The 24,721-nt window shown below is 35.5% G+C and overlaps 2 protein-coding genes across 2 annotated transcripts in view; one reads left to right on the forward strand and one right to left on the reverse strand.

The window, feature by feature from the left end:
* LOC145670970 (MICOS complex subunit Mic10-like) overlaps window positions 1-21,512 on the reverse strand; it is a 30,553-nt gene extending 9,041 nt beyond the window's left edge. The window contains exons 1-3 of the mRNA XM_081739568.1: window positions 21,359-21,512; window positions 17,847-17,894; window positions 7,739-7,836 (exon numbers count right to left, since the gene is read on the reverse strand). Of these exons, the coding sequence (XP_081595694.1) occupies window positions 7,739-7,836; window positions 17,847-17,894; window positions 21,359-21,437 (225 nt within the window). The 5' untranslated portion in view covers window positions 21,438-21,512. The remainder of the gene's footprint in view (window positions 1-7,738; window positions 7,837-17,846; window positions 17,895-21,358) is intronic.
* A 1,463-nt stretch (window positions 21,513-22,975) lies between these two features.
* On the forward strand, window positions 22,976-24,709 carry LOC145671457 (uncharacterized). The gene has a single exon (XM_081740646.1). The coding sequence runs from the start codon at window positions 22,976-22,978 to the stop codon at window positions 24,707-24,709; it is 1,734 nt and encodes a 577-aa protein (XP_081596772.1).
* The last annotated feature ends 12 nt before the right edge of the window (window positions 24,710-24,721 follow it).

Here is a 24,721-nt window from a genome sequence, read left to right on the forward strand (position 1 = left end):
GGTACTGGAAAAGTTTTGCAATACACTTTTATTTATTTAATTTTTTTCAAACTAATTTCCACTACATTTAATACACCTCTCCACCCTCCGAAATCAATCGTTAAACCAGATTTCGTAAGTTTTACTAGGGAGTAAGGCTCACTCGCTTGCTCTCAGAATATTCTCATCACTGGAAGTCAGCATCCCTTTCAGCTTGATTTTTACATACGAGAACAGTGCAAAGTCACAGGGAGCAAGGTCTGGACTGTAAGAAAAGTGTTCAAGAAATTTCATTCTTGTTGTGGTCAAATATTCGGTGCAAGTCTTCGTATGGTAAGCTGGAGCATTGTCATGATGGAGGAACCATCTGCCCAATCTTAAATTTGGTCGTACGTTCTTCATAGATTCGATAACTTTAGCCAGGCACTGTTCAGTGAACCACTTAGCTGTGACTGTCTTTTGTGTGTCCAAAACCACACGCTCCGCAATTGCACTCGATTTGAAAAATACAGTTACAATTTTCTTCTTTATTGATCGGGATTTTCTGACAGCAACAGATGTATCCTCATCATCAAAGATCCAAGCCTTGTTCTTGGTCGGCACATCATAATAGTACAACCAGATATCGTCACCTGTCACGATGATGTTCACATATCGAGTCTGTTCCTTATCACACATTTGCAGCATCTCCCGGCACAATGTCACATGTATCATCTGCTCTTCAGTCAGACTATGCATCAATCAGAGACAACAAAGTTTCTTCACGTGTAAATAATTATGCAGAATCGAATGAACTGCCGATGTATTTAGGCCTAAGGTATCCTCAATCTGCTGGTAGTTCACTCGCCTGTTTTAGTCAAGCATTTTCCTAACAACAGTAATGTTGTTACTCCGTAACTGACGTTTGTGACCTTCTCGCCTTTTCAGTGTTCTCTAGAGTGAAATTTCCCCTTTGGAATTCTCTGTGCCATCTGAATATAGTCATACGATGTGAACAGACATCACCCAGTACAAGAGTCATTTCTTCTAAGCACTGGTCTACGTTTAAACCATGCGTGAAGTTATGCCGCAAAACTGCTCGTATCTTATTTCGTGACAGATGCCATAGCAGGCATTTTAGACTACCACTGCTAATGAATAACTCAGCTCATCGACTTGGCGGAGCGGTTACTGTGCAAGTATGAATATATCTCACCATGCACCAAGAAGTGGATTCCTACGACACATGCTTGCGTCGCATTGTATGCTTGCGTGGCATTGTAAAACTTTCCTAGTACCCTCTGTATTACAAGGTAATCTGGCAACGTCTTTAGAGCCATCCATTGAAATCTGAATAATCTTTTTTTTTTTTTTTTTTTTTTTTTAATTTAACGGTGAATGCTTCTCTTTAAAAGTGATTAAAAGATCAGAAGCTGCAGAATTCCCTAAAAAACGCCTATGTTAAATAACGCGTGCTCACTTGCCCTTTCACATTACTTCAGAATTGCACATTTATGTCTCCATCAACAACTGAATTAGTTCACTTCTAAAGTATAGTTATAATAACCCATCAACGAAAGCGTGTGCTATTTTACCACGTTAACGCTGCGTTTTCCTGGTAATCTCACTGTCTAGGAACATAAGTTTGAATACTTTGACATCTTTAGCAGCAATTAGCATTGATGTATATCATTAAACTTTGAATACACCATAGGCATTCTGCTATTGTAATGATTTTTTTCTTTCATATGCATCCCTATACATTACTTTGTTTCGTCCCCGAACTCACTTGCATCGTGGAATCAACATACTCCAAGTACGAAGATACTCATTTGTTTTCCTGATTCACAAAGGCACTGACTGTTCCCAATATTGAGATGAACGTGGTCATCTGCATTTGATTTTTACCTTTCATATGACTTGAGTACCGCTTGTCATTCGATATTACTCAGCGAAAAGACGCTGCGGCACATGTTGCAGCGAGCAGAAAATTGATCACCTGGTACTTCTCGAATCCATGATTTAAACAAAATATCGACCAACCAGGAAGAATTCAACGTGACGTTGGAATACTTGCAGATTGACATGGTTACCTACATAGAAACACTGGATACAATGAACACCGAACACCACAACTAAAACACTTCTTCACTTTCGATCCTGCCTTTTAAAGTTGAGCAACCAACGCCAAACCAGAAGAAAGCTGATATTATGGATCCTCACCTGCTTCTCGGTCGCCTCTATATAGAATAATATGCTGTCGTAAATAAAGGCCTGTTGCTGACGCCTGTATAAAATATTTTTCTTTTGCCACGTACGCTACCTGGATCTACTATATCAAATCAACTTGCATTTGCTATTTTTTTTTTTTTATTTATTTAAGCATTATCAAGCTACTAAAATAAGAAATGAAAATGATTAACAAAAACAAACAAGACAACGATCACGTTCTTAATACTCGATAATAAAACGGGTGTATTCTTTCCCAGGTTGCTATTTATCCGTCTTGAATTTCTTGTAATAATGTCTTTATTACTTTGTATTAACTATGTTTTTCACATTTGAGTATATCCAAAATTCTATTTTCCAGCAACGAATACTATCGCGAAAGTAAACTAAATTTCCATATCAGAAAGCGCACAAAGAGCAGCTTATTCTTGAGAAAAATGAAATTTAGTCCCGGAACATTATTTACATGAGTAAAAGAAGTCAATCACTACAAATTTCTTGTTTCATAATTCCCGAAAGCGCCTTAAGATTATTGATAGATGAAGGCTTGTTGCTTCTCGTTGCTTACACAAACGAAATAGTAATTATTGAGTTAATGACGTACGAACAAAAAGAATGTTAATCGGGAAGGAATGAGAGAATCCCGAGAAACCTTCCCCACACTCGGTGTTTATTTTCCACAAAACCAATATTGCATATCTATGTTTTGAACGCAGAACTTTGACACCAGAAGTGGACGCTCTACCGACTACGCCACCGAATTTGTTTTAGTCTCAACATGCAAAATATTTCAAACTCGCATAACATCTGAAACATACTCAATCTCTTGGATCAATTTCCTTCATGCAATATAACAGGTGATAATGAACCGTCAGCAAGAAGGAACCTGTTTGCTGCTCTAGTTCTAGTAACATAAGAACACGATGAAGATCCCATTTACGACTTTTTTCCCTACAATACAAGTACGAAGATGTCAACATTAAAACAGTAATTGCACGGCACGAAACTTCGTTACTTCCACAATCTACCGGAAACAAATGACTATTATTTTACGATAATTTGAACGGGAAGTTGAAAACGTTCCCTATCTTTCATTTCAATGCGAATTGCTAAATAAAGAAATGCAGTCTTTGTTACGTGTTTTTGGAATGAGGTGTTTCCATGGGAGACGCTCCAACCCCCAGAACAAATTCTGTGACCCTTTCAAAAGCTGCATTTCTGTTACAAAATATTCTTACATGTCTTGTCTGAAAGAATCTTGTTTTTTTTAATATTTCGAACATTTTGTATTGCAACTAAAAAAGCATACAAAAATTTGGCTCAAAGAATGAGTATAGAAACTTCAATTTATTAGAACATATGTACCATAAATATTGTTTTCAAATTGCTGCATCATTTTTAATGTCAGAATAATTTTAAAATGAGAACAGGCAATATTATGTAAAAACTTTTGGGATGCATCAATATTAATACATCTTTACAAATGTATAACGATTGATAAAAAAATATTAAATATGTATCTATAAATGTGTAATAATTACTCAAACTAGAAATACAAATCACTGAACAAAGTAACGTTTATTTTAAAATAATAATTATGTTAACTTACACAGTTATTATGTTAAAATAAACTTTGCTTTGTTCAGTGATTTGTATTTCTAGTTTAAGTTAGTTGGCTAAACTGTTACACAGTTATTATGTTAAAATAAACGTTGCTTTGTTTAGTGATTTGTATTTCTAGTTTAAGTTAGTTGGCTAAACTGTTACACAGTTATTATGTTAAAATAAACGTTGCTTTGTTCAGTGATTTGTATTTCTAGTTTAAGTTAGTTGGCTAAACTGTTACACAGTTATTATGTTAAAATAAACGTTGTTTTGTTCAGTGATTTGTATTTCTAGTTTAAGTTAATTGGCTAAACTGTTACACAGTTATTATGTTAAAATAAACGTTGCTTTGTTCAGTGATTTGTATTTCTAGTTTAAGTTAGTTGGCTAAACTGTTACACAGTTATTATGTTAAAATAAACGTTGCTTTGTTCAGTGATTTGTATTTCTAGTTTAAGTTAGTTGGCTAAACTGTTACACAGTTATTATGTTAAAATAAACGTTGCTTTGTTCAGTGATTTGTATTTCTAGTTTAAGTTAGTTGGCTAAACTGTTACACAGTTATTATGTTAAAATAAACGTTGCTTTGTTCAGTGATTTGTATTTCTAGTTTAAGTTAGTTGGCTAAACTGTTACACAGTTATTATGTTAAAATAAACGTTGCTTTGTTCAGTGATTTGTATTTCTAGTTTAAGTTAGTTGGCTAAACTGTTACACAGTTATTATGTTAAAATAAACGTTGCTTTGTTCAGTGATTTGTATTTCTAGTTTAAGTTAGTTGGCTAAACTGTTACACAGTTATTATGTTAAAATAAACGTTGCTTTGTTCAGTGATTTGTATTTCTAGTTTAAGTTAGTTGGCTAAACTGTTACACAGTTATTATGTTAAAATAAACGTTGCTTTGTTCAGTGATTTGTATTTCTAGTTTAAGTTAGTTGGCTAAACTGTTACACAGTTATTATGTTAAAATAAACGTTGCTTTGTTCAGTGATTTGTATTTCTAGTTTAAGTTAGTTGGCTAAACTGTTACACAGTTATTATGTTAAAATAAACGTTGCTTTGTTCAGTGATTTGTATTTCTAGTTTAAGTTAGTTGGCTAAACTGTTACACAGTTATTATGTTAAAATAAACGTTGCTTTGTTCAGTGATTTGTATTTCTAGTTTAAGTTAGTTGGCTAAACTGTTACACAGTTATTATGTTAAAATAAACGTTGCTTTGTTCAGTGATTTGTATTTCTAGTTTAAGTTAGTTGGCTAAACTGTTACACAGTTATTATGTTAAAATAAACGTTGCTTTGTTCAGTGATTTGTATTTCTAGTTTAAGTTAGTTGGCTAAACTGTTACACAGTTATTATGTTAAAATAAACGTTGCTTTGTTCAGTGATTTGTATTTCTAGTTTAAGTTAGTTGGCTAAACTGTTACACAGTTATTATGTTAAAATAAACGTTGCTTTGTTCAGTGATTTGTATTTCTAGTTTAAGTTAGTTGGCTAAACTGTTACACAGTTATTATGTTAAAATAAACGTTGCTTTGTTCAGTGATTTGTATTTCTAGTTTAAGTTAGTTGGCTAAACTGTTACACAGTTATTATGTTAAAATAAACGTTGCTTTGTTCAGTGATTTGTATTTCTAGTTTAAGTTAGTTGGCTAAACTGTTACACAGTTATTATGTTAAAATAAACGTTGCTTTGTTCAGTGATTTGTATTTCTAGTTTAAGTTAGTTGGCTAAACTGTTACACAGTTATTATGTTAAAATAAACGTTGCTTTGTTCAGTGATTTGTATTTCTAGTTTAAGTTATTTAAGGTTGGTATAAAGGGACAATTTTTGCCGATAGATGTCACTACAGTTTTCATCTCTCATGTATTTTTTGCCTTTCACGAAAATTCAGGATTTCTCTTACAAGTTTCAACCTAGAGACTTCACATTTTTAGAGAAGGAACTTCATAACCTATCGAAGACAACAATCCGTGCCGATTTTTTATTTATAATTTTCTTCATTGTTGAAATGGCTTGATTGTTGAAATGAATATTCAAACCTTTAGCAATATAACTGTTTCAACAATAAAGAAAATTCTAAATAGAAAATCGGCACGGATTATTGCCTTCGATAGGTTATAAAGTTCCTTCTCTAAAAATTTGAAGTCTCTAGGCTGAAACTTGTAAGAGAAATCGTGAATTTTCGTGAAAGGTAAAAACTACATAAGAGAGATACGAAGTCTGTAGTGACATCTACTTGTCCCTTTACACCAACCTTAAGGTAGCAAAGCTAATATGAACCAGTTATAATAATATTATTTCGTCCATAAGCACAAAGCAGAATATGCAATTTGGTGTGCAACTTTGCCAGCAGTTTTCGTAAACTCATAAGCACTTCCGAAATAAACCTCTTTGCGACTTCAAAATATATTACAATCAAAACAGAAGCTAAGAACGGGCAACTTTACATTTGAATGATTAGCTACCTTTACTTAATGCAGGATAGGAAACTCCGATAAAATCGAAACCAGTGGGAACGAAAACAGAAAAAGGTTGGAATCATGCGTGCATCGAAAATGAATTGACCATTGGATCGTTGCTCAAACTGTCATTTGTGGATGATTCATCAATCTAATATTCCACTGCACAAGCAAAAACAAAACATAATATGCACAACTAGAGAACGTAAGTTTGTTACACATCATTAGTGAAAACACTGATAAGTTTCCAAAGTTTGAAGTTGACAATTATAGAAAACAAATACTTAACCACATTTGAAATCATCTTAGAATTTTAAGTCTTTATAAAATCTCATTTTTCGAAATTCCCTGACTTTTCCCAATCTTTTCAATTCTCGGTTTTCCAGGTTTGTCACCATCCTCGGTTGTATCAGTGCTATTCAACTTTTTTTTCTCGTGTACCCCTAGACACAGTTCGCCATCCCAATTGTGTACCCCTGAAGCGCTTTAAAAGAAATTAAATCGAATTTAACTTATTAAACTTAATAGACATATTCTGTTGATTTAAAAAAGGGGGCAAACAGAGATCCAACAAAAGAACAATCAGTGTGCCAATCAAAAGACTATTTACAGGGGGATAAAGTGCACATCCGAAAAATAATAATAATAATAATAATAATAATAATATCGGAAATTTCAAAATATTTGGGACATCCAGTTCTACTGAGGAGGATTTTCCCCTCATCCTCCCTGATAATTCGAACACTAAGACCAATGTTTAAAAATTCAAAAACCAAAAGTACCTTTAGAACTAACCTGTTAATAAAATGACTGAGCTTGTTTCCGGGATGCCAACTCCTCGATTCTTGGCCGAATCCTCGAGAGTGTGAGAATCAGAGTTGATTCTGGATTCAAGCAATTTATGTGCTTTGTTACGTTAATGCAGAGAAGCCTTGTTCACACAAATATGTTGATGGAAATGGAAGTTGTGAAATAGCACTGTCACTAATTTCATTGTGCTCTTTTACAAATACAAATGTCACAAATTGACAAGTTATCGAATTTCATTTGCAATGAACTGCCAAGACATTTTCAGCAATCCCCAAAAGCAGCATCGTACTCCCGGTTGAATAGCACTGGGTTATATCTCAAGGAAATTCTGGGAAATCAATAACCAGAATATCAGAGTGAACTCTTCATAATGTCAGTTTCATTATCAAGTTAATGATGATATACTACTACTACTATTGCTATTAATAATATTAAAAAGTCACGATAGATAAAAGTTTTTAAAAACATTTTGTAATTCTGCTTTTCTATTCTTATTATGCCCTGCCTTTTTCTGAAGTCATTCTTCTGATTTTTTTTATATACCTAAAAATAACGAAATTCTCACTCTATTCTAAAAACTCATCAAGAAACAAAAATATTATGTCTCAAAATTTAAAATCAAAATTGCAAAGAAATTTGTGTACTATTTACAAGTTAAGAAGTTGTCACTTACCTTAGCAGCCATGAAGGATTCATTAAAATCCCGCTCACAGTTAGCATACGCCATTCCAATTCCGAAACCTGTTCCAAAATAGATGGGCCACGAGCGACCTATAAAAATAAAATTATATCTGATACAAAATAAATAAAAAAAAAATAACAACATAACGCACTCATGCTTATGAAAATGACTACGTAATATAACTTTGTAGTTTAGGTTTCATTTCCGTATAGAAGTGCTTTCCAACCTTCCTCACTGATAACACACTTTACTAAACATCCACGACATAGCGACACATTTTTTTGAATTCTTCATTACTAAGGCCGTGTCTAGCCATAGCGACACACTTTTTTTTTTGATTCTTCATTACTAAGGCCGTGTCCAGACATAGCGACACTTTTTTTTTTTATTCTTCATTACTAAGGCCGTGTCCAGACATAGCGACACTTTTTTTTTTTGGATTCTTCATTACTAAGGCCGTGTCTAGCCACAGCGACACACTTTTGTTATGGATTCTTCATTACTAAGGCCGTGTCCAGACATAGCGACACTTTTTTTTTTTTTTTTTTTTTTGGATTCTTCATTACTAAGGCCGTGTCCAAAAGATACAAGTGTGTATTCGAAGTACGGTTCCTTCCGTGACTGATGTCATCTAGCGTGCGTCAAAAGGTCCAAGTTCACAAAAATGCGAGTGCGTAGTGTGCGAGGATGTACATTACGTTAGCACACTTGTGTACTTAAGATGGCAGTTCTTCGTAGTAGGAACAACAATAATGTCAAAATGACTTAATAAATGATTTTATAAGTGCAATATCAAAGTGTTACAAAAATAACAATTGCATTTATGTCATATTCTTTGAGTATATAATGAAATTTTGAAATAGTGTAGGGAAAGCAACGAAATAATTACTTTAATAATGCTATAAGACACTTGTGCTTAAAATATTACATGGTTTATGCAGCTTAATTGTGATAATTAGACTATCGGTAAAGCAGCTATTTGCACGTAAATTATAAACTTTAATAACATATGAGTTATAATGTTAAGCCTTAGCATAGAATAATGAATACCTTGATTTTTCATTACTGTATGGTTACAGCTACAGCTGCAGATGTTAACTCGTAGGGAGATAGGCCTAATTTTGTAGTTTTGATTCTAAACAAACAAATTCCTTTCAAGTCTACAATATTTCCTTGCACTTCGTCTATGTGAGAGACCGTAATATGGCAATTACTGTTCATTTTGCATTTTTAACAACAAAATACGGGCCAAAAGTGAAATACCTGTCAAAAATTTCCTTCTACACATTTCTCAAACATTTTACAAATTCGTCTTAATTTCTATCATTCCATTACTGTACCCACTTGAACAAGTAATTCCTTCCGTGTCGCTGAGCAATGAGAACAATTTTTCATAAAAACCGTCTCTTAATTTTAATAAAATTCTTAGTTTACTAGTAGCTTTTTAATGGTTATACTTGGATGAGGGGTTTTGTCTCGTAACTGAGTAACAATTTTCGCAGTGGGAAGAATGTGGTAGAGAGAGCAGGAGTATATCAAGAGATGTAGGGGGCCGAAAACGTAGTAAAAGCCATGCAAAGTTTTGGAGTGTACACAATGTACAGGTCTTTCTTTAACCGGACTTTTTAAAAATTTATACCGTATTACTTTAATTAGGTTATCCACCTTGTGTATATGTCATCCTTACACATTGATATTAATTTCATAGTGACATAATAGCTTTTCCTGTAAATTTTGGACCTCATGTTGTTCATCTGCACTTCTTTCCTTGTCATCCTTGTAAGTTAACTTTTGGTGTAGATTACCAATATGGATACATTATTTAGAAGATTTACTGGTAGAATCTATAGATTTATAACGAAAGAGTAATATCTAAAGAACTTAATTATTACCGCAATATGGTAGAAATAGTCCAGCCTGTAACGCAAGCAATACAGTAGAACTAGCAAATTACAGTGTCATTGTTGTGTAATCAACCGTGCAGGAAGCAGTTATACAGAATATGAACTCTCTAAGATCTGATACATTATGCATTTCCCAAAGTAATTTTCCGTCACATTATGGTAACGCTCTCCTCAGTACTTTCGGTGTCGTAACCCTCTTGCAAGTTGTCTCCTTTCACTTGCAATACAACCCCTAAGTTATTTTTAGGGACTAAGAAATTAAGTTACATTGCTTGCAAATATCACCCGCAACAGTGTCATCAGCGCTCTAACCACCAGTGCTACTCTCTTACCGGTGGATTAATTAATAAATACTCCCTCGCGCAAGAATGCTTAAGAAAACAGAACATCGCCAACAGTTTAGTTTCTTTTGTGTTGTTATGAGTTTATTGTGCACATACCACAATATGTATTTAGTTATTGCCTTTACGCTCCGCCCTTGTTAATGCGTGTGAAAGATTCGAATGACGATTGCAGGTACGGCAAAGCTGAAGCTGTTGGCTTACACGAAAGAAACATTTAAGTCATTTTATGGTTGTCCCCATATGGTCAATCTGTACGATATGTAAATATTTTAATGAAACTGGAAACTCATTCATCTAAAAAAAAAATAATAAAATAAATAAATACAATAGTTTATATTTTCTAGCACGCGAAATTCTCCTTTCTTTTGTTATCAATGTTTCAAAGTCTACCACAATGAGGCGCTGGAATGAAGTACGGATCAAAAGCTAACTTGACGAAGTGTACACTATTTAGTGTGCACTCTATTTGTAGTCTTCGAGTGTGCATTTCGCACTTTTGGACACGGCCTAATAATATAAATGGCACAGAATATATTAATTCAGGGAGGGAGGGTTACTTTAACAGTATCAGATGTTATAAAATTCAGGAAACAAAGTCGATAAAATACTAAAATGCTCTAGCTCTGGAACGGTTTCATTCCAAAGATTATAATGCACTATAATAACGAAAATGGGAAACAACCAATTTAAATTTATTTTTACACACCAAATCCTCCGGAGGCGCGAATTCAATAACACACGAAGAGTGAAAAAGTGAATGATTGGATCGGGATTCGAACCCGGTATCTCCGGCTTACTGTGCCTGTGTTAACTACTATACACTGGTACGGTATGCCGCAGATCTCGGGTTCGAGTCCCGTTCCAGTCATTCACTTTTTCACTCCTTGTGTGTTATAATAATGTACTGATACGGAAATATGTGTCCAAGTTCGCCTGCTCTAGCTTTCTGACTTTTTCTAGTCAAGATCATTATTTTAAAAAAAAAAATCCCAATCACAAAAAAAAAAAAAAAAAAAAAAAAAAAAGTTATACTGTTGATCAGTACCGTACAGTACTACATTCCCTGAAAAGGAGAACTTCCACTCTTGAGTTTAACAGGTTTTATAAACAATGTTCATGTTTTAACTTGCGTGGCTAATATCTTGATTACATTTTTATTTTTAATTTTCTTTTTATTTATTTATTTTGTCTCAGAAACGCTAATTCCAACCGTTCTGAGAATTATACAGAAGTTGTATCTCTAAGGGCACTACATATCTTCAAAAAGAGAACACTCCACTTTACTTCTGGGATTTTTCATAATGACTTTGCAATAACTCCACTCTCAGACCAATGTGCTCAATCTGATCGAATAAAAACGATAAATTAAACTAAATTGAAACTGGTGTAATGGTTTCATTCTTCTGGATTTTCTATACATAGAACTTTACAAATCATGAAAGGTCTTCTGGAATAATGAGCAATCATCCAAATTATTTCAGAATGTAACAACATTTTAGAACCATCCAGATAATCTGTGTATTTGGTCCAACATATGAAAGGGAAGACACATGAATTCACAGTTAAGTTACCAACTAAGAAAGCAGTTCACTAAATATCACATACAGACCTATTATATCGGTAATCCTAGTTGAGAGTTAGTATCTGTTATCATTAAAATTTTAATAACTAATTGCTGATGTTAGGGATCAAAGGGCCATATTTACGGATCATCAGTGGAAAAGATGACGTATTGGATTCAAGCAACAATACCAGAAATTTAGTTATACACGTATCTGGATATGCCACAGGAATTTTTATTACTAATTAAAGTGACAAGCAGCACCAACTAAGAATAAAAAGATATTAAAAGAATACGCGAATGGCTTCAAATCAGTTAAAGGTAATGTTTTCAATATTTAAAAAATCAGAATACCAAGAAACTATTAGACAAAACTAAGAATCCTGATAACACATTGTGGTTAATTCTAACTCATTTCCGGAAATTGTCAGAGTTACAAACCTATCAGTAGAGTCATGGCTAACGAAAAATACTGTAGCTGAGATACTTCACCCCGGAACTACTGCCTATTTATGGATCATCTAAACTACACAAAAATGGAGTGACTCTCAGACCTTAATATTTAGAAAGGAATATCTCGCTTATCTATTAGCAAAATGATTCATTAAGCATAAAACTTAGCACACTAAAAAGTTCAAATATATTATAAACAATAGTTTTCAATTAAAAAATGAAACGAGATCTTTGAGTTTAACGTCCCACGCATATGCCCCTTAGGCTAAGGGAGACGATGATTAAAGCAAGTGAATGATAATGGAAGAATTGGTGGAATGAGAAAGTGGGAGCAAACGGAATTATCCAAAAAAATACATGCACGACGTTGTCCACCACAAACATACATGGCCAGGGATGGAACCAGGGACCTCACGCACCAGAGGTAAGCGCTCTACCACTGAGCCACCGTGCCCGTTTTCATTTAAAACTGACGGTATATCGTCCCTTTAATAGAAAAGTACTAACTCAGAAATAACCCTTATTGATATATGAAGAAAATGGTTTTCAAGGATAAGAGAATTGTATAAAAACACTACAGGTGATGGTGCGCTTCCTCTTTCCAAGGGAGAAATTATGTCATTTGCCCGTCCATGTTAACCACAGCTGTGAAACATTTCACATCACTCTCCTGAGAAAATGATAATTTTGAATAAACGAAAAAAGAAATAATTTCCACTACCTTGCGTATTTTTCCTTAATTAATCCGAATCATTTCGAAACCTTTTTCAGCATTGCTGGTATGTTTTACGAAGGAGGTAACTTTTTAGTATTAAATCGAGTAGATATTCACATTATTCTTTTTACAATTTGTTATCGAGCGTACGGAACACATTATCATCATCGTATGTATTCTGACATCATCAACAGGTCACTTGGAACTGAGAAGCTTCTATGCACCATGGTCTTCAGCTAACCTCCTCGTCTTCACGTATGATTTTTGTTTGATGCTGTTCATCAACTGTAGCATCCTTAGTCCCCTCCCACTTTTCCTGCCACAATACCTTCTAGCATGTCCTTCATGATACAGCTCCTTCTCAGTTAATGTCCAAATAATTTTTTTTCTTCTTTTCAATAACATCTAAAATGTTCCTCTCTTCCCCACCATTTCTAACTCTCTCTCGTTTTCCGCTTGACCCAGCTAATTCTCTGAATTCCTCTCCACACCCAAATTTCGAAAGCTTTCACTTTTTTCATCGCTTTCGTAATGTCCACGTTTCTGTTCCATACAGTACAATACTCCATACGAAACATTTCATGAGTTTTTTTTTCTCAATTCGTTATCCAAGGATCCTTAAAATAAGACTTTTCTTCCTCCTAAAGGCTTCTTTCGCCCACTAGTAATACTGTTCAGGTATCTGTTCTATTTTCTCTCTCCTTCTTCTATATTTGACATTTGACACCGACCGCTTCGTTCCAATCTTCATAGTTTTAATTTTTCTACCATTTCCTTTCATCCCATACTCTTCACACCCCTTCCTCAAATTTTCTACCATCCTATTGATTTTCTTTTCAAATTACCAACAAGCGCCAAATCAATTGCAAACCGTATATATTTACTTATTCTACCTCCTACCGAAATACCGTCTTCATTATATAGGCTCTTTTTCACTATCTCTGTTAAATAATGTTGACGAGAAACAGCATCACTGTCGAACTCCCTTTCCAATCACATCCTTCTTTGCCACTTCTTCTCCTGTTCTAACATTTACGTGTTGGGTCATATTATTATATTCCTAAAAACATTAAACAATGAAAAGTTTTAAAAATTATTAGACGTGCATACAATCAGTGACGTCTCCTTTGTGAAGAACAAAATAACAATTTAATCTATCTACAGAAAATGAAAACAGCACTTTCAAGGTGACTATTTTGGAAGAAAGTAAAAAAAAAAAAAAAAAAAAAAAAAAAAAAAAAAAAATTCTTATTATCAAAAAATCACACAAAGTGCCTTTCTAAATTCCAAAACAGATTTGTGACGATATAAAAACTAGCGTTTTAAGCAATAAATATCATTCTACCTACACACACCAATTGTGTAGTTAGGTGTATCGAATTCACGTCGTACAGGAACTGAGAACGCAGAAAAATCCAAGATGTGGCTACCAGGACTGGCATCCATTGAAGGACGTTTGTGAGTATGCTTTGTGTAGTTGAATATTACATGACTTAATTTGAGTAAAGGAAGGGCCAAAAATCATTAAAAGACACACACGAGGGAACCAAGGACTTCCCCTTGGTGCTTTACTTTCCAATATTATTACTTGTGTTATATATTATTATCCTGCATATATCATTTGTTTTTATATCAATATCTTCTTAGGTGATGGTTCTAATAAATATTACATAATGGAAGACATTTAGCTTTTAATTGCCCTTTTATTATAAACTAGTACCATAGCGTGACAATTCACAAGTATCTTTAAGCTCATGAAGCTATTTTAGCAACATTTTAATATATAAGTTTCTTATAAGTTTTCGATCTTTCAATTCCGATGCAACCTTCTTTAGAGAACACATTATAATAATAATAATAATAATTAAAAACTCATCTGAATAACATTTCTTTCATGTGTTTTCTAAGCTATATTTCAAATGCTTCCCGCAGTCACTGAGTCTTATTTACTCTCTTTAGTGCGTTTTAAATGATAAATGATCTGAAATATATTCCATTAACTCTGTGCTTATGTTTCCCATATTTTCCCGCACTTTTAGATTTGGAATATTATTTCCTAACTCTTTCTCCTTTATGGGAATTGATCCACTCATTTTCCCATTTTGGTCTTATTATTCTTTCAATGTCGTTATCGGGTTTGTGGAATTTGTCCTGCAATTTCCACTATTTTTGTCCATTCTTCAATCCTGATCCTTGTTTTTATACATTTTTAAAGTATTTGGAGATGTATTGGTTCTTTTTGTGTTAAAATTTGTATTGTTTCGTCTGCGACTGTCTTGATAATGGCATTTGTCCTTAATAAAATTAATCTTTGTACCCTAGTTACGATTTCTTTTATTTTTTCTTTTTTTATCCATAAGAATCGTATGTCCCCATATGCCTACACAATATTGTACAATTGTCATTACAACTGTTTTTTTTACATAATTTCAATTCCTTTTGTCTAATCTGAAATCTCTTGTTGCAATTGTTAACAATTTATTGCTAACTTTTTCCATTTTTCTGTAGTTTCTTCTGTTTTTAAAAATTTAAATGCTTATCAATCCTCACTCATAAATACCTGAATTCGTTTTTCAAAGTATTCGATCCTTCTTTGAAATCAATTTTAAAAAACTGCCATCACTAATTTGAAAAAATGAAATGAAATCTTTGAGTTTTACGTTCCACGGTTATGCCGGTTAGGCTAAAGGAGACGGTGATGATGAGTAATGAATGAAATGGTGGAATGAAGAAAGTGGGAGGAAACGGGAGAACCCCGAGAAAACCCACGCACACGGTGTTTGTCCACCACAAAGTTCACTTGGCAGGAGCTGGGATCGAACCCGGGACCCCAAGCACCAGAGGTGAACGCTCTACCACTGAGCCATCGCGGCCCCCATCACTAATTTGAATTGAAAAATGTCATTAAAGTAGATTGCTTACATCCAGCAAGTTTTATTTGTTCTTTTATTTTTATTTACTTATTATAGTCGTAAATGTGCAAACCATAATACAGGGTTCGTTCGTTTTGAGAAGACTATATTTTCAATAGTATTATAGGTACACACATGAAAGAACCACAAAATCACCAAGTTTGTATTGTGTCGCAGCACAAATCCATTACCTTTCCGATCAGGTATGGCAGTACGAGGTTAGTACCTGTCGAAAATGGAAGGAAGGCAAGAAAAAAGACGTCCTCTGGACGTCTGTCGTGTCACCAAAGTAAGACATTCCTCATTTTGAGATTTAAAAAATATATATATATAATAACAAATAAATAGAAGTATATAGTTAACGGATCATCTCCAAGTTTCAAGAACAATATAGGAGAGTGAAAACGTTTTAAAATAGAAGTGACAACATGTTTTGTTTGTAACGTGGATGGTTTTAGAAAAGTGAAAACGAAAATCATTTCACAAACAATCCTAGTTTCTACTTTCAGTTCCGCGAAAGGTAGAAATGAGAGTGTAATAAAATTACTATAAAAACCTTAGACAATTTAGTCAATTCGTTCAAAGATCTGTCAACCTCCTAGTGTCTAGTCGTGCTTACTCGAGACAGGATCAGTGACTTCGGAAAAGTCTTGTGTAGCTTCTAGTTGCAATGGACGCTATAATATTGTAAGTACGCTCTGAAGAACTCTGTTAGTAACTTTAGTGAAAACTACATAAGACAGTCCTAACGTGTAAACGAGAATGTGAACCTCTCAAGATATCATGATACTATTATTCATTTTATAGGCACCTTGGTGATGGTTAAGTTTATATTCACTTTGTTATACATAATTATAATAAATTGGTTTTCTTTATATCATGCCTATGAAAATAAGTTACTAGCTCTATACTACCTCCCTCATTCAATCAATCTTAGTCAATGTCAATCTCAGTCAATCTCAATCAATCACATATTTTTTTATTACTTCTTAAGAGGGACGCATATTGAACATTTGTAAAGGGTGTATAAACTTGGTGAGTTTTGGTTCTTTTCATATATATTTCATGTGAGTACGTGTAATACAGGGTGCGGCACGTAAAACCGGCCCGTCGTAATATTCTGGTATATTGTGTTTTTGGCAACACTTAAATAATCTACCTTCCTACCAAGAGATGGCGTGTCGAGGTCGGGTCGACTTACGTGACCTGCAGCAGTCACGTGCAGCCGCAGCCAGTGAAACTTGTCGAAACCAGTTGAGAAAAAGGCTCGTTGTGTTAAGCCGGGTGAGTGTCAGTGTGTGATAATGCCGTATTCGATACCCGAGCGTGTTGCCATTGTTGAAGGGTTCATTCTCACTGGATCTTTTGTAAAAACAAAGAATTTGTTTCGGGAGAAATTTCCAGGACGTTCTGTGTCAGCAAAAAGCACCATTCAGGAATTGATTGAAAAATGGCGGCGTACAGGATCGGTTCAAAATGCTTCCAGGAACAGACGACCATCTGTCTGCACACCTGAATTAAAGATGCAGGTGGAGGAGATAATGACAAGAAGTCCTCGAAAGTCAACCAGGAGATTGAGTCAACAGGTTCATGCGAGTGAGAGAAGTTGCAGACGTGTTTTAAGGGGACTGAAGTTAAAACCGTACCGGATAAGTGTTGTGCAAGAACTGAAGGAGCCTGACCTGCAGGCTTGTGGCCTCCTCGGTCACCAGACTTGTCCACGAGTGACTTTTACTTATGAGGACTGTTAAAGGGAAGAGTATACGAAACAAATCCACACACAATTGAAGAACTCAAGACCAGGATCCAGGATGTCACCAAATAGCATTACAACACAAGAACTGACAAGGGTATATATGAATCTCCTCAATCGTGCTCACATGTGTGTTGAAGTGGGCGGAGGACACTTTCAGCACCTGCTGTGAAGGCTGCTGTGAAGGTGAGTAGTCATATTCAATACATTACATTTCATTTATGTGTTGTAGTTAATCATATTCAATACATTACATTTCATTTTATGTGTTCACTTTACGGGCCGGTTTTACGTGCCGCACCCTGTACTTGTGAAAATATAGCCTTTTCAAAATGATTGAATCATTTATGCTAACCCTGTATATGAACTTTGTAGCTTATGAATTCCATATATCTAATCACCCTTGAATTCTAGATTCTTAAAATACTAATGAATGTAGTATATTTAGAATACTTACGTCGAAACAGCACCAGTGAGAAAACTATGCCTAGACCTAATCCAGCTCCTGAAAAGAAAAATTCGCTAAATTAGAAATTTGTGTGTCAATTAAATGAAAGAAGATAATAAGCGATCATCACTTACAACAGTATTTTTCAACTTTTCGATACTCGCGGACTCGCAAAAGATAGGGATAAATGTTAGGGACCGGCAAAAAAGAAAGTAGTACACTCCATTTAGATATTTAAATTTAGTGTTTACTATTAACATTATTTACAGTGTGTTGTTCTTTGAAATTCATTTGTTTGCAATGAGTATATTGTTTTGTATTGTCTGATGTTATTGGTGTTCCTGGTTACTTTTGTTTTTCAGGGCAAGTTGAACGAATTACGACAAAATAAATTATTCGAAATTAACACAAATTTCAGTTGCATTGAATGATTTCTGCTAACAACATATATCCTAAAAAAAATATACGTTTCGAGGTTGTACGACGAGGGGGGGGGGTGCTCTTTTCCTTCACTCATTTTAAAATGCACATTGGAAGAAATCCTTCTCTGCAAATGGTATTTTGGTTAGTTAATACAATAGTTTAAAATAGTTAACTTTGTCGTCATTCATCTAACTTAGCCTCCGGTGGTGAACTTGGAGGAGGCCTGTCTTCTAGAACCTTGCCATCTCCATTACTTAGTGGAAGCCCTCTTAGTTTTCGGAACATCTAATTATAGAAGCATACTTTAGACTTGTGATGATGAACTGAAAAGTGCAAATAATTAAAAAAATGCCTTCATTTCACATATATAATCAACCCTTCGTTTAGGCACATAATAACCATCGTTAATGCGCCAGCTCTTACAAACACACTCCAGAGCGGTTCCCAGCTCTGCTCTCCCCGCAACCAATCACATGCAAACTAACTTGTAATGACCTTGTTATGTTAGCTAAGTCGTTTCGTTGTCACTTTGTGGCTCCGTTAATTTACGCAATACAAGGAAACTGTAGTGAAAATTTATTATTAAGGATTAGAGAAATGACTTCTGACGGAATTTCAATTTCTACGAGGGGGCGCGGTGGCTCAGTGGTAGAGCGTTCACCTCCGGTGCTTGGGGTCCCTAGTTCGATCCCAGCTCGCGCCGTGTGGACTTTGTGGTGGACAAACACCGTGCTCGTCGGTTTTCTCGGGGTTCTCCCGTTTCCTCCCACTTTCTTCATTCCACCATTTCACTTATCTCTCATCATCACCGTCTCCTTTAGCCTGACCGGCATAATCGTTGGACGTAAAACTTCTATATTTCATTTCATTTCATTTTTCAATTTCTACGTAAGTGATTTTACTGATAACCCTCGACTTCAACTGAATGCAGTACGACTAATGTCATATCACCCACTGGAAATATTTTCCAAAATGAAATAAATATAATTTGCAAAAAGGAGAATTTATACGCATATATTTTCGATGCCCCATCTCCCTGACTTTACCTGTTCCAAATGGAGGCAATGTAGTGTTACCAAACGCTACTGAAATATAGTACAGTAAACATTTTTAAGAGAGCTATTTGAAACGGTGGCCTTGCAGTTAACTGCAAAATAATATACCTGATTTCATGGCTAAGGCACGGGTTTGATTCCCCCTTTTCTTTTTTATTTAGATTTCTGGACTTGCGGCATCTATACCCATTTAGTCCTTTACGTATGACGTCCCTAGGTGAGCACATTATCCAGGGAAAGGGAAGGAAACGACCTGAGACCTATTAGGTAGCTACTATCCGGCATTTGCCTGACGTGAATGAGGAAATACCAGGTAAACCTCATTATGGATGGCTGGTTTGAAAAAGATTTTTACACTTTTTCGACCGAGTGCTCCCATCGCGAATCGAACCCGGGACCGATTCCTAGTCGAAGCTCACCTAAATCCAATTCCCTTCTAAGTGATTTAGTCTTTTTCGATTTTTGTTTAATGTCCCACGCAATGCTCCAAGTTAAGCAATACAATGATAGTAATAATCAAGGAAACACTGGAATGAATAAAGGGAGAGGAAAGGGAAGAAAACGCACACACAGGATACTTTTCCGCCACAAAGACCATTTCACGAGATGCAGTCGAGCCGGAGACTCCAGACACGAGCGCTCAACCACTAAACTACCAAGGACCTCATCCCACATTAATCTGTAGGTTCATTTCACATATAGCCTCGGTGATGAGACAGAATCAGCACTAGGATATATTACATTTCCATTGGAACTATTGCTCGGGTTTGTATCCAAGGCAAGGATCCTCCACTGTGAATCGAATCTGGGACCATGCACATTTGTCACTTAGCAACGGAGAAGAATTTTAATACGTCACGTTGAAATGATTCAAAATATACAACGCTAGTGCAAATCTTAACGAATCCAATTAATTTTCGGGGAAATATTTCTTTAAAACCATTTTGGACATTTAAAATGCCTAGAATAATGTCTAGGGAATATACAGTACTGGAGATAAAGCAACTGAAACGCAAAAGGAAAGCTGACCCTGTGTTCGAACATATTGATCATAGAATAGATGCTGTCCTATTTTAGGGAACCATAAACTTGCAAAATTTACAGAAGAAATATCCAATGTTATTCCCAAAATGGATGTGTAAGTAATCAACATATACGCTTTTAACTACGTAATAGTCCACAAGCAAGCCATGATGAATTGAATGTTCTCTGAACACACTATATTAGGCCATGATCCGTAGCGATACAAGTATCCGAAAGCTGTTAGACGCATAAAGCATACGGACGCAGTATGCTACCTTCAATTAAACACATACTCATCGCTACTAACTTGACTACTCCCTACCGATGCACCCCGCGCGGGCCAACTGATATCGTTCTTACGCAAATTAGATACAATTCTTGCTTTTACAGGACATCTAGCACGGGTTGGTTCGTGTTTTTGCACTGTTCTTTATGGCATATATCCTTACGCTGTATTTATAGCCATAGCAGTAACAGTCAAACCTCCTAAAGCGATTATGAACCCAGAAATGCAACTCCTCTCATAAGTAATTCATAAGGACTAGGAGTATATTTCGTCGATGAAAGAATTATTTAACTGATGAATTCATGTATTCTAAACTCCGACTGCACGACAAGATATTATGTATGCAGTAAGTTAGTTAAATAAAAGCAACAACTGAGCTTTTATTGAATCTAAATTGTACATATCAGGTATAGGCCCGTTAGGATACCGGGATCAAAATCAGAAATTGCTGAATAATCATTATGTTAATTCACAAATAGAAACCACTTCAGTATGCAACTATTCTAAATGCTGATTCGGAGTAAAAATCCTGTTCTGTAGCAAGAAGTAAATTCAAGACAACTTTGAACAGTGCAGGCAGTTTGTTTATGCAGCATACCGTGTCGTCCACAGCAGACTACAATCGCCTTCTAGAGATAAATAACCAAACACCCAGTGTTCGGTTATAGTTCGCATTTTTTATACTAATTAAGTGGAACTCTGAGTTCTGTAACGCAATGAACTTTACAACTTACCTGTTTTAATTATGCTATCAGTTACACATCGATCCCATTTTCTACCTAACTCGTCTTCCGACCTCGTAATAGGAGCCATATTTGCAGAGGCAAGTGCTGCCAGATACTCGAACCTAAAAATAGAGATGATACCTGGGTGATATGGACTGTACACAAAAACAAATGAGTATGGGTTCTCGATGTGAATTTACGGAAGACTCCGAAATTATTGGTTCAATATTTTAACGAGAGCTGATGTATTTAGCAGTTCTGGTTTCAACAGGCGGATAAGGGGAGAAATGGAATCTACTCTTGAAGTGCTAAATCCATATCAAAAATGTATCTCTATCTTCTACAGTTTTTACTCAATAAAAGTCGATCTTAAAACTGGAAACGATATTTTCACAAACTAAATTTTTATACAAGAAACTAATTCTATCAATTTTTTTTTATAGTTTTTCCTTATATAGTGATGACCTTTAATTTCTTAGAGAGCAAACGGAGGGACAGAGAATTTTGATGAAGCTAGTTTTTTTTTAACCATAGATAATAGCTTTATACTATTTTGTATTACAGCGCGTGTAGTCACGAGAGAACTAGCAATCTTCCTCCCTCTAGATACTGATAAAGATCAATATTGACAGTGGAAGTGGTTACAGTTATTAGTATTTATGGTCTCAATAAAGGAATTAGAACACATATCGAACATATTTTCGGACAGTAAATTCATTCAAAAAACACTCCACCCTATATATATTACTATCTTTGTTCCAGAGGTATCCATTCCCCCGAAGTTCTTGAGCGTAATCCCCCTAATTTACAACTTTTTCGCCTCCCCCCCAAAAAAAAGAATAGTAGAAAAGACATGAGTTGGTTATGAGAAAACAAAGGTAACTTGCTTTGTAGACTAAGTTTTATTCCATTTCGGTACTTTTCCAGTCTTAGAAGCATCATAGCACCATTATGTAAATAAATTTCGATTGTCATTTACACCTACTTTGTTTTATGTGGATTAATATTAAAAGCAGAAGATGTAGGAATTATATCAAGTCTGAGGTCTCATTCCGTACTTACTTCGTCTACGCAAGGCAAAATTTGCAGTTTAATATGTAACAGTGGGAAAATGAAATCTTTGAGTTTTACGTTCCACGGTTATGCCGGTTAGGCTAAAGGAGACGGTGATGATGAGTAATGAATGAAATGGTGGAATGAAGAAAGTGGGAGGAAACGGGAGAACCCCGAGATAACCCACGTGTAGAATCCTCTGAGAAGACGGAAAGAAAGAAGAAAGGACGGTGTTTTTGGATGATGAGTTTTTTTTTTTCTTGAGACAGGAGGACAGAGGAAAGATGCCTGTAGTTTGTCAAGAACTAAAATATATCTGAAAGGGATGTAGTTTTAGTTTACAGTTAGTTGTAAAGTTTTGTTGTTTGAAGTTAATTGGGAAATAAAACCATACAGAACATGTGTGAATCTTATTGAAGTGGAATAGAGTGCTCTCACAATAGTATAGTGTTTATGAAGGTATTGAGTACGTTTTCAGTCGTAACATTTCTGGCGCCACAGCGTGGAGCAGTGACTTGTAGTTTGTGAGAGCACAAGAGACCAGTTTTAGTTTGTTCGAATTAGTTGTAAATAATGGATACAATGAACAAGTTAATTATTGGAAGGAAACCTGTAAGAGCTTCATTAATAAGAACTTGTGAACTATTAATCGGTGAGTTTGAAAAGGACGATCCAGATGAAGAAACACTACAACTAAACGTTACGAAATTAGAAAGGTTGTTTACCGAACTTTCCACTTTCGATGAAAAGATTTTAGGTGAAATTCTTTGTGATACAGGTGCGGACTGTGATATCCGGTACGAAGTAGAATACAGGTCAATAGAAGAATACCGAACTAAAGTGGATGAAGTGCGCGTGAAATACGACAAATTTCTAAGGCGCGAAACGGACAAAAGCAGTAATAGTGGTAGCCAGGCAGGTTCTACTGCAGGACGCAGAAAGCTGAAGTTGCCAAAGTTAGAACTAAAGAGTTTTGGTGGTGAAATTAATGAATGGTTAAGTTTTTGGAGCCAGTTTAAACGTATACATGACGACGAAGAGTTAGAGAAAGAGGACAAGTTTCAATACCTTCGTCAGGCAATCGTAACAGGTACAAGGGCCTGGGATGTTGTAGCCAGTTACCCGCCTACCGGTGAAAACTATGATAAAGTGATTGAAAGTTTAAAAACACGGTTCGGAAGGGAAGAACTTTTAACGGAGTACTACGTGCGCGAGTTACTCGGACTAGTTATCCAGAACGTGTCGGCGCAAAAGGACAGTGGAAGTTCGCCGTTATTTTCGTTATATGATAAACTGGAATCACACCTGCGGTCCTTAGAAACAATAGGAGTGACTAGTGATAAGTGCGCAGCGATGCTGTTTCCTCTGGTAGAGTCGTGTTTACCAAAGGATGTGTTACGTGTTTGGTTAAGACACACCGGAAGTGACAATGCAAATGAAAATGGATCCAATTTTTACAGTGAGAAAATGAACCAGTTGTTGGTGTTTTTAAGAAATGAAGTGGAAGGTGAGGAAAGGATCAGATTGGCACAAGCAGGGTTTAAGCTAGCAGGCAGTGGTAGTACGGTTAGAAGTAAAACGAGTTCTACAGAAAACAAATTTCCAACTGCAAACAACCTGTTTTCCAGCCATCAACAAGAAGTACCGGTCAGAAAAAGGTGCGCGTTCTGTGAAGAAATGCATGCGGAACAAAATTGTGTGAAAGCGCGAGACTTAACACTGGAAGAAAAGAAAAAGTTGTTGATAAAGAACGAACGTTGTTTTTCGTGTTTCAAGCCAAAACACTACGCGCGCGAGTGTGAATTGAACATTAAATGTTTCAAGTGCAAGGGGAAACATTTCGCGATTATGTGCAATAAATTATCGGTACAAAGTAATAAGAAAATTGGGAATGGTAAAGAATCTGCCACATGTACCTTAAAAAATCAAAATTCTAGTGAACAGTACCTATTACAGACGATTAAGGTTAGCGTACTGCTAAATGGAACAGTACGTGAGACAAGGGCGTTGATTGACACGGGATCACAGCGTTCGTATATTTTAGAAAGAACCGCGCGTGAAATTGGTCTTGTTCGACAAGGGGAGGAAACATTAGTACATATACTGTTTGGGGGTGTTCATTCAAATAAAGAAAAGCACAAACGTTATGAAATCTGTGTGGGTGCCGTCTGTGGAACTTTTACCACAAAACTAGAAGTGTTGGGAGAGACCGATCATTTGCAACAATATTCAAAGTCTAAAAAGGGGTCCGTGGTTAAAGGAAATAAAAGCGAAGAAGATCTGGTTAACAGACTTTGGTGGGGATGATAGTGAAATTGA

Source organism: Thermobia domestica, chromosome 15, assembly GCF_964235325.1.
Source record: "Thermobia domestica chromosome 15, izTheDome1.hap1.1, whole genome shotgun sequence".
In the NCBI taxonomy this organism is placed as follows: Eukaryota; Metazoa; Arthropoda; class Insecta; order Zygentoma; family Lepismatidae; genus Thermobia; species Thermobia domestica.